This window comes from Manis javanica, chromosome 13, assembly GCF_040802235.1.
Source record: "Manis javanica isolate MJ-LG chromosome 13, MJ_LKY, whole genome shotgun sequence".
NCBI classification, from domain to species: domain Eukaryota; kingdom Metazoa; phylum Chordata; class Mammalia; order Pholidota; family Manidae; genus Manis; species Manis javanica.
In genome coordinates, this window is record NC_133168.1 from 92981049 (window position 1) to 92997350 (window position 16302).

Sequence of the window (16302 nt, forward strand, 5' to 3'; positions counted from 1 at the left end):
CGATTGTCTACCTGCCAGAAGTATTTCCACGTCCGTTACAGAACCACTTCTTGCTGGTATTACAGTAAACCACGCAAGCAGGATCATGTATTCCGCAGTAACTAAAAAAGTCAAAACATCAACAGTTTAAAGTTTGTAAGGTTGCTCTCTGGTTTTAATTTGGCAGGATGTAAAATTCTTTCCTCTTACAATGTTTTTAAACTTTTCATTAAACACATACTCAGACCCAACGATCCCACTAACAAAATCCAATCTGTTCACTGCAGAGGCTTCCTGACCCTGCAAATGCAGACAAAGGGGCTGGGTGCAGTGGAGACTCCCAGAGACAGGCAGGAGACAACAGAGCCCCCATGGAGGGGGCAAGCGCTGCGCAAGGTGCCAGGTGAGCTAGCAACAGAGACCAGGGCCCCCCATGTGACACGCTTCCCCCTCTCTCCCCAGCCTTAGGCTTCAGGAGCCTTGACTTGTAAGCAGGAAATCAGCATCCCTAGCTCTGCGCACAAGGAAGTTGAGTTGTGACCACACTCCGGCAGAGGGCGCCGTGCTCCCAGGAATCAAGGACGGCTCAGCTGAAACCCAGCCAGGGAGGGTCCAGGGCACACTGGGCTCCGCTCACAGGGAGCATCAGGGCAGGTGTTCCCATCCCCACCCATCCCCAGACTCATTTTTCTGAAAACCCACACACTTTGGCTCTCCGCAGAGTTCCGTATGTGCAGGAAGCCAAGACTCAGTCTCAAACTAGAATGTACTTGGGGGAGCCAAGAACCTCCCCTACACCACACACCCGGCGCCAGGTGGCAGCCCAGAGGGCTGGGGGTGTGCAGACCTGAACCACCTGCAGCTTCCCAAGGGACTGCATGTGACGGCTACACTAATGTGTCACTAATGCAGACATAAAAATATTTGTAAATGAGAGTCAACAAAGAGCCTCCAGAAGGTCAGTCAGCCTACAGGGCAGGGAAAGGCAGTGCTCCGTCCAGCAGTAGGGCAGCGTGCCCCAGCGGTGGGGGGCGGCCAGAGCTGCCCTAGCTGGCCAGGGGCCCAGAGCAAGATCATTTTTCCCCATCTGGTCTCAACTTTCTTGTGTGCGTGTGACAAAAAGACATGGGAAGTCCAAACGTAAGGAATGAGTCCTAGTCTAGATGAGAATTCCATCTGGCCAACAAGCAGGCCTGCCCACTGACCACTCACCTGCACGTTCTCAGGACTCTGACTGCCAGAAGCAGGTATTTTAGAGCGCCCTACAGAGCTCTCAGACCTCAGACACTCTGCTGACCCACTGAGCCAAGTGCTGCCCCATGAGCCAAGTCCCTTCTAGCCAGCAAGGGGGCAGGGCCTGGGAAAGGCAGAGGATAACCTTTCCTCACCTGCTGGGTGAATTAAGGGTGTCGGAGGTGCTGAGCCGGCCCTCTTGCCCAGTAACGGGAACTTCTGTGTGCACACGGGCCCGAGCAACCTCCTTATTCCAGAGGACGGTGCTACCATGGCCTTGGACGGGCCTCCGTAAAGCCAGCAAACACACATGGAATTTGGACACTCCATGGGGCAAGTCCATGCTCACCTGCAGGCGTGTATGGGGAGATCCTTTGTGTAATAGGTATCTTCCTCATCTTCTTCAAAGTTCAATTCAGCCAACAACTGGCTGGTCTTGGCCACACTGTCATCCACGGCCCCATTTTGCAGGATGCCCTCAGGTCCGCCGACCTATGTCAGAACGGCAGCGTCACTGTCAACAAGCAAAGCAGCAGCTTCCAGCCTTAGCCCCGGCACACAGCTTCTCCACAGATGAGCAGCCTCCGCGACACCCCGACACACAAAGCGTGGGCCTACCCTCTGCCTGGAGACAGTTGAGCTTCTCCTGATTTGACTTTTCACACGCCCTCTGCCCTAACCTCCATGGCTCTGCCTCCCTCTGTCCACCCGACCACATCAGGATGCTGCAGAAACGCTGTTCCCAGGACTGAGAAAGCCGGAGAAGCAAGACAACTTCTTACAAACCAGCTCCAATCCCCTCTGGGGCAGCCGCACAATGTCAGGCCACTGGGCCTGGTGTCCCACCACAGTGGAGGCCCTTCCAAAACCTAAGCACCAGAGGTAAGGTCGCCACCCCTGGAGCTGCAGGAGGGTGGCTCTCTCATCAAGGAGCAGGTCTCCCCCACTGGAAGGCAGCCTCCCTTGATCATGAATCAGACACTTAATATCAGGATAACTTCCCCAAATCAGGCTGTGATCTTACCAAACGTATTACTCTGCACAGGTTGTAACAGTTACAACATACAGACAGGCAACTCTTACAACTAAGCTACAAAGTTCACAGGCACTTCTGCTGAGCTCACCCTTCTATTCTCCGGAGCCAGCTGTGCCCACAGGGGCACCCTGACTGAGCTTCCCCAGGGGTCAGGCACCCCTGATGCCTCCCACAGGAACCCAGGCGGCAGTCACCGGCCCCTGCAGTCTCCCCCGCAGAAGGCTGGGTCAGGCAGCAGGAGAGGAACTCGGTGGCAAGGGCGGGAGGAGCGGTAAGCCCCGTACCTCTGGGCTGTGAGACGGGAGGGGTCAGACGCCAGCCCACTCCCCCAGAGCCCCCAGAGCCAGGGCACCAGAGCCACACCCTGCGCAGCCTTCTCAGTCCAGCACAGCCCGAGCCAGCTGTGCCCCCAGGGCCTTCCCCGGTCCACTGGAGTCACCTGCATGAACCAAAGGACCGTGGTTCTGAGGCAGAGACATCACCCCCTAGGGGGCATCTGGAAATTTCAACGGTGCACTTGCATTGTCAGAAAGTCCAGGTCCATCACATAACATCTCTGCCTGTAATGGTCTCAGCCCAGATCAGACCCCATTTCAGTGCCTGCCATCACTTTTATATACTTTTTTTCAGGAAGGTCACAACCAGGTTAACTGCAAGAGAACTGTACGCTTTGTTTGAAAAAAACAACTTTTTTTTTGAAGCGGAAAACCCAAAATCAACTCAGGTTTTAATGCAAAAATAGAGCTGTACCATTACTATGGGCACCTCTTTGAAAAACCTTGATCTCCCTTTTTAAAAGGACTCTGGTAAAACACATACCATAAAATTTACCATCTTAACGAATTTTAGGTGTTCGGTGGCATTAAGTACACTGACACTGCCCTGCATCCACAACCATCCATACCCACAGCTGTTTCGGCTTCCCAAACTCTGTCCCCATTAAATACTAATACTCCCATTCCCCGCACCCCCCAGCCCCCGGCACCCACCACCTATTTTCTGTCTCTATGTATCTGACCCCTCTAAGGACCCCATATACTCAGTGGGATCATACAGCGTTGGTCCTGTTGTGTCTGGCTGATTTCACTCAGCGTGATGTCCTCAGGATTCATCCACGTTGGAGTATGTGTCAGATTTTCCTTTCTTTTTAAGGCTGAGTAATACTCCTCTGCATGGATACACATTTCATTTATCCATTCACCGGTCAATGGACACTTGGGCTGCTCCACCTCTTGGCTGTTGTGAATCCTGCTGCTGTGAACATGGGCATACAAACATCTCCTCCAGCACTTTGGGTACATATCCAGAAATGGAGTTGCTGGACCACATGGCCATTCTGTGTTCAACCTTTTGTGGACCTGCCAGATTGTTACCCACATCTTTGTACCATTTACATTCCCACCTGCCATGCACAAGGGTTCTGGTTTCTCCACACTTATAATTTCTCTGGGTTTTTTGAAAATAGCCATCCTGGTGGACAGGAGGTGGGATTTCCCTGAGGTTTTGATTTGCATTTCCCCAATGGCTAATGATGCTAAGCATCTCTTCATGTGCTTGTTGGCCATCTGTATTTTTTTCCTTTGCACATTCTTAATCGGGTCATAAATTTTGTTGTCAGTGAGCTGTGCTTTAAAATTTTGACAGCCACTTTTCATTCCAAAAGGTCCCCTGTCCATTTGGCAATGTATCTCCTGATGCAAGCAGTGGCTGCCAGCTCAGCACTACTTGGTGCAACCATGCCTAGGTGCACACCATGCTGGTTTCTGACAGTGTGTGTGGCCAGCGTGTGGCTCCTGGATCTCAGCTGATGCAGTGAGGGCATAATGCCACGCTGCAGGAGGACGCACAGAGGGCAGTGGGGGGGGCATGGCCTGCGGGCCACCCTCCAGCTCACAACAGTATCTACAGTTTTAGATGGCTGGATTAAATTTCTAATAGCAGCAGCCCCCATTCTGCTTCCTGTTCCACAAAGTCTAGAATATTTACTACCTAGTCCTTTAAAAAATGTCTGCCTACTCCTACTCTGGACAACTCCTCATTTCTTACAGGTTTTGTAAGCTTTTATATACAAAGAACTATCCTTGGTAATAGCCAAATCTTTACTTTCCTGAAATGTCAAAATCAACACGTGGAACAGCCAGGAAGGCACACACACCCAGGCCTCCAATCCCACGCTTCACTGCCTCTCGCCCAGCGTGAACCAGCAGAGGGCACATCCAGTTGAGGACCAGCCAAGCAGCTCCCCTCTCTCCACACACTTACCCCTTCATGCTTAATAAGGCGCAGGAAGTTGCTGTCCACTCTTGGAACTCTCAGGAAACTACAGAACATGGACACAGGTCAGGTGGACTCCCCCTCACCTCCACTAAAACCAGGGAGGCCCAAGCCTAGTGGTTCCCAGCCTCCCGGCAGGGGAGCCAGGCACGCCCCCTTCCCCATGTGCCCGCCCACGCTCCTGGAGAGCTCCCAGCCCCTGGGCTCCACTGCTGCCCAGCTGTAATCTGGTCGCAATGCAGACTGACTTCCATAGCCGGGCTGTTGCTTTCTCCCTCTACTCTCTGGAAAGTTTTAAGATAAACATTAACTTCAAAAATACATTTGACCTTAGAAACTAATTAAATGAGTTAAAGCACTCCAGAGTGCATGGTACAGAGAAGACCCACAACCCATGCCAGGAGACGTGACAGAGAAGGCGTGGCAGGTCCTTGGTGGCCAGCACAGGACGGAGGGCCTCCAAAACTGCCAAGGACCCTGTGAACTGCTGGGCTGGGTGGGGGCCCTCCCCAGGACCCCAGGGTCCCAGCTCAAGGCCCTGGGTAAACTGTTCCTCCCTACTTCTGCTCTGGATACTCGTGATTCCAAGTCCACCTGTGAGCTGCCCAGCTGATCAAAGCCTGCAGGCGCTCTCTGCCCAGGGACAGTTTCATACAAGCCACCACAGGACTCAGACCATGCACATCAGAGCAGCAGGGTGCCAGGGTACTTCATGCCCACAGAGGAAAAGCATGTAAATTCAAAATGACCCCTAAATGTGCTGGTAAGAACTTTTAGACCACAGACTTCTCTGAACTTCCTAAGCATCATCCCTCTCAGCATGAAACAGACCTTTCTGTCCTTTGGCCCCTGAGTCAGCCGGTGCCCTGGGGCCTCTACACGGCTGGCTCCTGGTCTTTAAGGTCCAGTCCGCAGGGCACCTCCCTGACCCCAACTGAAGGGCCCTGTGCTGTTCCCGCTGTGACCCCAGATCCTAGGACTGAGTCTATACCCCAAGAGGCCCCCGGTGCTGACTGAAAGAATACATCTCATCCAACACACAATGGCAGGCATGTAAAGTGACTCATCTTTTACTTTCATCCCAAGGTTAAATAAAGAGGAAAGAGTGGAAAGTGGCCTTGCCCTCTGGGTGACCTGTGGCAGAGGTGGGGAGCAGGGCCTCTGAACCTGGCCTCGGGAGAAGGCTAGCAGAAGGTCCAGTCGCTCCCACCTTCTGAAGAAGTTTCAGAACTACACAGTATGAACAGTGCGCTCTGCCCCCACCTGGCCGCACCGGCCGCCACATCCTGCTGGGCCGGCTCTCGCCCTCTCTTGCTCTGTGCACACTTATACTTGTATCTTCCCATTCACTGCAGAGTTGTGGGCCCCGGGACAGGGGCTTTCTCCACTCAATCACAATACAGGCATCATGCAGGGATGATGCTGATAACATGGAGGGAATGCTGCCGTCTGATTAATAATACACAAAGGCACATTTCCCCTGTCCTAACAAATGTCCTTTATAATTTTAAAGATTCAAGATCCAGTTAAGGATGACATTATTTTGTGATGTCTCTTTAACCTTCTTTAAGCCATTAATTTTTAACCATATGAAATTGCTGAGATGCAACCACTTCTGACCTACAAGGAAGGGAACTTCACATGGTCCCACCAGCAGACCCTGTCATCCAGGTTCTAGACAGAAAGGAGCCCCGCCCACACGCCCACCCTGACAGCGGACCCTGCTCCAGTCAGTGTGCTGAGTCCATCCCCATAGTTCAACTGACACGCTACGCCTCCTCAAGGCGTCTGAGGCATCCCCCGCTCTCCTTGGCTACCACCACCTGCCCTGCCCCAGAATCTCAAAGCTGCCCACAGACAAGATGGCGCCTGCCCCCGCCTGCAGGGAGAAGCTGGAGCGTGGTGAAATGTTCAGCCCAGAAGGGGGTACACCTCACAGGACAATGACTCAGATTGGGCCCCAGGTCAGTGGCATGAAAAGGAGGTGGGGAGGGGGCCTGCCCTGGAGAGCAGGACTAGTAAACACAACACTCACACTGACCCTGGAGCCCCGAGGTCTGGACTAAGCCAAGATAACACTTTCTGATGAGAGAAGAATCTGTGTGTGGGGAGAGATGAGCCACGTGGATCAGAGGATCCCAAAAACTACCGCTGGTGCTGTTCATCTGGGAACACTAGTGCGGCTATGAAGGAAAAACGCTTTTTATGTTTCTAGAAATGTATACTAACTAGTGTAGGTCAAGATGGTTGACTCGCTTGTTCACTTGGCCCAGCCTCAGATGGAAGGGCGAAATGACGCTCTGTATTGGCTTCAAAACACTTCAGAGAAAAAGTAGCAAAGAGGAGAGGAAAGGCTTCACAAGGGTCCAATCGAGGAGACAGAGGGCGCGGCCTGCTTTCTCTGCACTTTCACGCCACACAGGTGGGCCAGGCCGCTGCTGCATCAGGGAGCCCCAAACTCAGAGGCAGTGGCAGGAGAGCACGCAGCTCTGACCAATGGCCCTCTGCCCCGGGCTGAGGACAGCTACCTTTCCAGATTCACCGGCAGTGGGCTCAGCTGTGGGGAAAGGCTCCCCACAGAGCTCAGCAGGCGCCCTAAATCAAGGGTGTGTCTAGAATCATCCTGCAAGAGCCCACAGGGACCTGAGGAGCCCAGCTCAGTCGTCAGTTCACAAGCACTACTGGACCAGCAGATATCATGAGGCAGGAGGACACTGCCAGCCACAGGACCGCAGGCCCCGGCACCCTGGGTTTGCCACACGAGGCAGGATTCCACTGCCAAGGAAAGCAGAAGAGTAAAGAGTCCCCAAGAGCGGCCGTGAGAGCTGGGAATGGCAGCCCTGAGACCCAGCCAGCCCCGGCCCTCTGCACCTCTGCTCTGGGCCCCAAAGAGAACAGCTGGGCATCACAGCCCTTCTCTGCAGGCTGGACTGTCCTAGGCCACCTCTGCCATAGCGACGGCTACCACTGACCTCAGTTGGGAGTCTGCCCCCTCCAGCCTCTGTGCACACCAGTCTAGTGAGCCACCACAGGGTCTGCTGGCCATACCATGCCACCCACAGCCACATCAGAGGGGAGCCCTGCTGCCACCTGGGGGACCATGTGTGCAGTGACTACGGACTGGAGCTCCCGTGCTAAACGACTCCTTGTGAGGATTCGGGCGACAGCATCTACTGCGGTGATGAGCATGTGCCCTGGAGGAGTGGCCACGGCACTGTGACAGTTCTCTCTCTCCCTCCCTGCCCAGCACCTCAGAAGTGACCACTCACAAAGGCTTCCCCTTGGGAGGGCAGACCATTCCTTTTTCTGGGCTCACACAGTTTCTAAAGTCAACTGCAGTCTAGGAGCACCTGCCATTTCTAACAAAGCAGCTGCAGTTGGCCAAGGATTCACTCTGACCTCCAGCCCAGCCGAAGCGTGAAAAGGCCGGGAAGCAGCCCTGCAGAGCAGGGCAGGCACCAGGGGCCAGGTTGAAGAGGCAGGCCCGACAGCCTGTGTGGCGGGGGGCAGGAGATACTGCATGAGCAGATACTGCGGGCTCTCACCTCACCCTGCATGCAGCACAGCCAGGCCTCAGCTTCTGCCTCCAAACCCAGTGCAGGCCCAGCACATGGGGTGGGCACGTCCCCCCATATGTGGCTGTGAGTGGGCTGGCACAGGGTCACCCAAGTTCCCTGTGTTAGAGACTACCAAGATGAGCAAGAGGAGGAGGAAAGAAGAGGAGGAAGGAGGTCTGAAAAAGAAATCAAAGACAGAGAGCCAGTGTCATGACAGCTGAACAGCTCTATAAATTCCCTAGAAAAACACTGACAAGAGACTCTACAGCATATAATCGCACCTCAATAAAGCCATGAGAAAGACATCTCTTCTTGGTAGTGAGAACTGGACTGGGAGAGAACCTTTTTGTTGATATTGCTACTGCATAGTGCTAACTTTTCCCCCAGTCGTGCCGAGGTGGCGGGGTGAATGGCGGGGTAAGGAAGTTGAGGTAAACAGTAAGAAACTGGCTTGCTTATTTACTACTGACTGACACCCAAGCCTTCCCTTTCTCCCACTGCTGGTAGAGACCTGACCATTTGGAAACGAACTCAGGAAATCCAATTAGTAGAAAGTGCCAAACACTTGCCAGCACTCCTGCCAAGTTACCAGCATCTCATCTCCAATTTTCTCAAGATGCGCTTACAGCACAGCAGAGTTGGGCACTCACAAATCCAGGTACACAAAGTCCCACTCAAATTTTAAACTCCTGCTTTTAGGAATCCTGGCAATGCTTGGAACTCACTCCCCCTGGTTGTAAGCAGAGGATGATCTGTGTACATGGATGGTCAAGGACATGTCGGGATCGCCATCCGTGGATTGTGAAAGCAGCCAGGACTATGGTTTTGAAGACTAGGCAGCAACTCTTTATTCAAGTATCTCACCACTTGAGGAGAGAAAAGCAGCCCACATGTGTATGCACGTGGCCCCAGCTCATGAGGAGCCTGTTTACCTGACCACCTGTTGACGGCCACTGGGGCTGTTTGCAGTCTGGGGCTCTGGGCATGAAGGTGCTGTGGCTCTTGGAAGCAGCCTCAGGTGTGGACAACCACCTGTTTCTCTGCTGTGCCAGAGGGGTAGGTGCATTGTCCCACCGGCAAGGTAGAAGACATCCAAGCAGTATATCCAGACATTCAGAAAAACTGAACCACTCTTAGGTGTCTCTGTGCGTTTTTTTTTTTTAAGTTTCACTGAGGTATAACCAACACACAATAAACAGCCCATGTTTAAAGGTATGATTTTGTAAGTTAACTTATGTGAACACCCACAATCAAGATAATGAACCCATCCATCAGTGTGGCCTGGGTCACCCTGCCTCCTTTCTTTTCTCCCCTCCTCCAACCACTGACCTGCTTTCTATTAGGTAAAAATTGGCTAGTACTTTCCAGAGCTTTATGAATGGAATCAGAGTACACTCTTTTTTTGTCAGAGTGCTGCTTTCATTCAGTGTAAATACAAGAGATGCATCCACGTGGCTGTGTATATCAATAGTTCATGCCTTTTTTGGGTTGGGTGGTGTTCCCAACTCTTTAAGATTTTCACCCTAATTCCAGTGTTTGAAAGAAACACAACAGTAGCAACAGTCAAGAGAAAATATTCCAACTAGACAGATCAGAAAGTTTGTAACCCTGCCCTTTGTGGGATGGGGAAAGAACCCAGGAAAGGATCAGATACTCAAAAGAAAACTGTCCTCCACCTTCAGGACACCTGGAAGGACTGTGCCAGCCTTTTCACCCCAGGCTTTGATAAACAGCAGTTTCATTTCACAAACAAGAAAATGAGTGTTATATGAACCAATTCAGGGCTCAGCAGAGCCACCCCTCCTTGCCATTCTCCCCCTGGTGGGGATACACATTCTCCCTCTAAACAAACTTTCAGGAAAAACCAACTGTGCAAAGTGGGCAGTCCAGAGTGACACCCAAAATTGGCTGGCTGCACATGAAGAGCCTACAGCTCCTGAAAGGGTTATGCACACAACCCAGCAATTTCACCAAAGGCGTATGTACATCCACACAGAAACGTGCGCACAAACGAGCACAGCAGCATTATTCGTAATAGCTAAAGTGGAAAAAATCCTATGTCTGCCAGCAACAGATGAGTGCATAAGCAAAATGAGTATTACTCGGTCACAAAGAGGACATGGAGTGGATTCATACTACAACGTGGATGAGCCTTGAAAACATGCTCAAGTGAAAGAAGCCAGACACCAAAGACTACTTATCATATGATTCCACCTACAGGAAATGTCCAGGGTAGGTAAACCCACAGATAGAAAAATGAGTGGTTGCCTGGGGTTGGAGATGGGAGGATTGACAGACATAGGGTTTCTTTCTAGGGTCATAAAATTGATTAAGGTGGTGGTCACACAACTCTGAATGTCTGAAAAGCCCCCGGAGTTGTACACTTTAAATGGGCGCATTGTGTAGCATGTGAATTAGAAAAGTGGCTGCGTGGCAGGTAACAATTCACAACCATTTATCCAATAAGATAAAATCAAACAGGCATTCAAAACGGGGAGGTGGGTCCTGAGTCTTTCTGGAAGCCCCAGGGCACCGCTGGTTACACAGCCAACTCCTGAGGACAAATAAGGAAAATCTTTCCAAATGTTGTAGGCAACCAATGCCACCAACAGGCACAGGAGATAATCAACCTTTTTCCACTTTCTGATTCTATTCAGACTTTCCTGCCCCCAAATTCAGGGCCTCCTCTTGTGATACAAAGGGTATTACTTCCCTTCCCCAAGCACAAATCCAAAGTTAGGCTACAGGTGGGTGGGTCATCGGGGTGCACCTAAATGTATGGAAGGACAAACCCTTTCTGATGTCATCAGAACTCAAGTGAGCCCAACTGCAACATTTACCTCAGGTGGAGTTTTAATGCTCTTATTTTGTACAACCCGGTATTCAGGCGCAGGAAAATTGATTATTTCAACTGAAAGAGAAGGAAGGGCATGCCCCACAATTGCAAACAGAAGGCAAGGAACAAAACTAGAGAAATCAGAGCTGCCCCCGGTTTGCTGTTTTACAGTGGCTACAGTTTAAAAAGGATTTGCAATAAAACTATTTCACACCCTAAGTTGTCACAGATCATGGCATGTCGTGCGACCAAGAGATCTTTATCCTCAGCCTTCCGAACGTACTGGACACACGTTATTGTAGCATTATCTAGCCCATTCACACCTGAGTCCAGATTTCACGTAAGCTTAAAACTAAAACTGCTACACCTCCATTTCACAGCTTGTGGAAGCAGAGGGGTCTACAGAGTGAAAAGCCACAGGTGTTATCACCAGCCTCTAGAAGCTCCATTTCCCCATACTTCCTGCTCTGTCCTACCGCCCCCCACCATATGTAAACCAAACTGAAAACAACACGCGTACTTGCACACCTGTTCTCCCTGAAGCCCCACCCATCAGGCTTCTATTTTTAAGGAATCTGAAGTTAGAATGAGTCAAATGTTTTCTGCTTCTATTAGGGACTACAAGAAAGTGGGTGGTCTACCCACGGGAGTGACTCAATTAACTAGAAAGTAAGGACAGGGTCTGAGCACACTCTGGCTGAGGATGGGGTAACTCCCTCAGCCCCCACAGTGGGTCCTCATGCCATGGGACACCTGTGACAAGGTGAGACTTGTAGCTCCTCTCTGGCTGAGAATTCTGAAAAATAAACTCAAGGGGAGTTGGGGGTGCCAGGCACTGGGAAATCTGGAGAATGGAATCTAAGATGCAGAGGATGAAAACAACACTCCCTGGGCCCCCAACCTGAGACCCCAGCCAGCCCCCAACTCCAACACAGAATTGGGGGGGGGGGGAAGGGACCCAGGTCCAGCAACTGAAGGCTTGATACTTCTTATAACCCAAACCCAAATTTAAAATACCCAAGGAGCTTTCACTGAACATTCACACCCTCAGAAACAAAAGTTTCTTACGTGGCAGAACCATTTATGTAAAACCTACTATCACTGCCCCCTTGCAGAAACAAACTCAAACCCAACTTTTCCAAGGCAGGCCTGTGACGTTACATAAGAGGTCGGTTTCAGCAACAGGCAATGCAAGAAGGAAAAACAAACCTACCTCTTAAATAATATTAATAGCCAGCGAGTGTGGGGTTCTCGATTAGAGGCGTCATTTTCGTTTCTGCTCCGGAGCTTTGACCCTCCCCTCGCTAGCGTCCCATGGGCCCAGGAATCTGAACCCACACGAATGCCAGGGTGCCCAAGTGGCTGCGACCACAGATGGGGGAGTGGGGCTGGGCGGCAGATCAGCTAGAAGAGGGACGGGGGCTGACCACCCCGGAACTGGCTAAAGCAGAGCGGCGACTCAGCTGGAGAGGCACTCGGCGACAGGTCACTCCAGACCTGACCAGAGACAGACCTCGGACATGCCCGGAAGGGGACCTGGGGCAGGTGACCCAAGACCCGGCCGGCGCTGGCCTCGGAGCAGGTCTGCCCGGGCCGGCCAGAGCGCGGGAACCCGGACAGGTTACTCCGGACGCGGCCGAAGCGGGGCCTCGGGGAACGTTAGCCGAGCCTGGCCAAAGTGGCGGCCTCTGGACAGATTATTCCGGACCTGGTGGGAGCGCGGGATCCGGGACAGAGCAACCTGGGCCCGGCGGGAGGGGGAGCAGGGCCGATCTCCCCGCGCCCAGGCCGGGCCCGGGCTTCCGGCGCCGCCATGTGCCACTCACCTGCGGGTCCAGCTGTCCGGCCGCCGCACCCGCGCCCACCGGGCCCCCCGCGACCCCACTCCCGGGGCCGCCGGGGCCGCCCGGGGGCGTCTGAGTCTGGCTGGGAAGGGTGAAGTCGGTGAACTCAAACTCGGAGCCCTGCGTGTCGGCGCCGAGCAGCTCGGCTTCCTCTGTGTCCAGGAAGGTGAGCGTCTGCGAGCTGGGCCCGTACGCCTCCACGCTCATGGTGCCGCCGCGCAGGGCCCTCAGGCCGGATCCACACCGCACTCGAGCCCGCCGCTGCGTTGAGGCCTAGGCCGCAGGCCTCGGGCCGCCGCCGTGCCCGCGGCCCCGACCGAAACGCTCACCGAGGCGCACGCCTGGCCAAGAGTCACGCGCGCTGAATCGCCGCCGCCGCCGTCGCCGAGCCCTCAGCGTCGCCGTTCCCCCTCGGAGTTGCCCGCCGCTCGCAACCCTAGACAGGAACCGCCGCTGCCGCCGTGCGCGTGCGCGAGCCCGACGCCGGCGCAGGCGCGCGCGCCCTCCTCGCGGTCGCCTCCAACCGCGCCCGGATGCCGGGAGCCGAGCGGGGCCGACGGGGCGTGCAGCGCGCACGCGCGGGGGGCGGGGTTTTTAACCGCCGTCGCGGCGGCCTCACGCAACGTGGCCCCGCCCCTACCCCCCACTGCTAGGGGCGCCAGGGCGACAGATGGTGTGGCGCGGTGACGGTTCGGTGGGTGCTCTGGGAACTGAGTTCCCTACACAGGTGGCCTCGGGACACCCAGCTGGGGAGGCTTGATGGGGACGGTAGAACCCCGTCTCTCGGAGAAGCTCCCTGGGCCTCAGTTTTCTCATCTGTAAAATGGTGCCTGACATTTAACAGGTGCTAACTGTGCATGGGTTGAATAGACGAATGGGGGCATCCTTAGCTCGGAGGAAAGCACGCGGATATAACGGTGGCAGCTGCTTCCGACAATATTATTCAGAGGCAGTGTGTAGCAATTCGACTGGGGGGCACTCAGGGGCGAAATCCAAACCTGACCACCTGCTGGCTGTGTAATTTTTTTTTTTTCTGTGCCTAGTTTCCTCGCCTGGGAAAGAGAAGTAGTAAGCATTAAGATGGGATGAGGATAAATGAGCTACTATTCACTTCCTCAATTATTAAGGGTTTATAAAGGAAAGTTCCACGTGGACAAGGGTTGGCTTTGTTCATCACAGCCTAACGCATAAGAGTAATGCCCACACACAGTAGGTACTCAGTAAAATGTTATTCAAGTTCAGCTACTGTTTATGAACCTTAATCTCCCAAGATTCTAGGATTCTAAATACTTGAAGGCAACTCACAGTCTGAGTTGCACAGTTGCATAAAAGTTCCTGATACTGCATGGTTCCTGATTTCCAGTATTCCCGTCATAACATACTAAGAAGTACCTTTTCTTCACACCTTTTCTGCCCCTTTGCACTAAAATGTGGGACTTGGAAAATGAATAATTAGGTCCCCCTCTCCAGGAAGACACAGGTTGTGTTCTTTGTAATTGAAATACAGTTGATATACAATATTGGAGTCAGGTGTACAACATAGTGATTTGGCAATTACATATATTACTAAATGCTTACCATGATAAGTGTAGTTACCTCTATCAATAAGGGAAGACACAATCCATGAAGAAATCCCAATAAGCCAAGGAATGGTTTCAATGAAAATACAAAGTCCTCTTTGGAAAATAACCAACTGACTTGATAGAAGCCTTTAAGACCAATCTGGTAATATCGATCAGTTTTAAAAGCATACCCTCCCTACCTTTAACCTAACTATTCCACTAAAGATCTCCTTTTATTTCCTACATACACTCACATTTGCAAAATGGTATTTTGGACGGTACACTAAAACATATCTATTCAACACAAAAGAAGTTGGTAATGGAGGAGTTGGGGGCAAAAAGACACAGACATGTAGAAAACAAATAGCAACCTGGCAAAGTAAGTCCTAATCAGTAATTACATTAAATATACACAGATTTAACTCTTCACTTGAAAGACAGAGATTGTCAGATGGATTTTTTTATCCAATTATATGGTACCTATAAGAGACTCAGTTTAGGTTCCAAGACACAAATAGGTTGAAAGTAAATGGGGAAGAAAGATATTTAATGCAAACAGCAACTAAAAGAGAGCTGGATTGGCTATATTAATATCAGATAAAATAGGCATTAAAACTAACATTTTCAGAAGGGCCAGAAATTCAGGGATACAAAGAGCCCTACTTTGATGTTGGATACAAATAACATTTCTTGATCTGCTCTAGTCTAAAATAAACTAGTGCCCATACTTCCCAAACTTTAGCATGCATGAGAATCACCCAGAGAGCTTGTTAAAACACAGATCCATGGGCCAAACCCAGAGATTCCTATTCAGCTGATTTGAGATGAGGCCTGCAAATTTACGTTTCTAACAAGCTCCCAGGGGATGCTAATGATGCTGAAAATACAGGTTCACAGACCACACTTTGAAAAGTACTAGTTTTTATACTACCTTTTGCTTTGCTCAAGACCTTAACACCTAAGCTAGTTCCAGTAAATACTTCCTTTCTTCAAACAACTGGAGTTTCCACTCTGTATCAAGTACATGCCAGCGACTGAATATAACAAAAAAAGTAAAGTTGCAGGCTAGGATGCCACAGTTAGGGTTTATATTACAGGAATTCTTTTTTCTATCTCTTATCATTTGAGGCCATCTATAAATGACATCAGATTATCCTACTCCAGATGAACTGTTATAGAGTGTTTTTCCTTTCTACCTACCTATCTCTCGAGCCAGAATAACACTGCTGAGGCATATTGGTTGGGTAGATTCAGCAATGAGCACTGCTTTATGGGAACACAAGGTGCCCTTTTCATATAAAGGCTCAACAGTTACTGCATCGTGATGGGTGGAATGCCTGCCAGAATAAAATACTTAAGAGTATGAAATAAGAATGCGAGTTAAAATTAATTTTTGGTGGAACATAGATTTGTTATTTCCATGTTACATACTACCGGCTGTATTAAAGGACTACTTTAAGTAGAAAAAAAAAAAACTAACATTTTCACTCAAGACAAAAAACATAATGCGGCCGGGTGGCTGGGGGTTGGGGCAGGGGCAAGCATGGCCTCTTTGCTTCATTGTGCCCTAGGGGCACCCAGACATCGCACAGGCTGCCAGCACCATGAAGATCTGGACTTGGGAGGACGTCTTTGACCACCCATGGAAAACTGTTAAACAGCTGCAATGCAGAAATATGGAAACCCTATGAACCCAAGTGTAGTTGGAGTTGATGTATTGGACAGACATATAGATCCCTCCGGAAAGTTGCAAAACCCATAGACTTCTCAGCACAGAGTGGGGACTGCCTTCCATTGTGAAATCCATTGGGGCAGTAAGAACCAAAACATAGGTGCAAGAACAGTCTGTAGTTGATCCTGTAGAGAAAACAGTGGAACGTAAATCTACTAATATTTCATTTACAAATATGGTTTCAGTAGATGAGAGACTTACATACAAACCATATCCTCAGGACCCAGAAAAAACTGTTCTGACTCAAGA

General features: G+C 51.2%; 1 protein-coding gene across 3 annotated transcripts in view; it reads right to left on the reverse strand.

Annotated features, from left to right (window-relative positions):
* Window positions 1-13271, reverse strand: part of UPF1 (UPF1 RNA helicase and ATPase) — a 31217-nt gene extending 17946 nt beyond the window's left edge. The window contains exons 1-3 of one of the 3 annotated variants that reach the window (XM_073220304.1): window positions 12742-13271; window positions 1562-1704; window positions 12-101 (exon numbers count right to left, since the gene is read on the reverse strand). In XM_073220304.1, coding sequence (XP_073076405.1) covers window positions 12-101; window positions 1562-1704; window positions 12742-12966 — 458 coding nt within the window. In that variant the 5' untranslated portion in view covers window positions 12967-13271. The remainder of the gene's footprint in view (window positions 1-11; window positions 102-1561; window positions 1705-12741) is intronic. The other 2 variants (XM_073220303.1, XM_037003769.2) reach the window with 2 other exon arrangements.
* Window positions 13272-16302: the final 3031 nt, after the last annotated feature.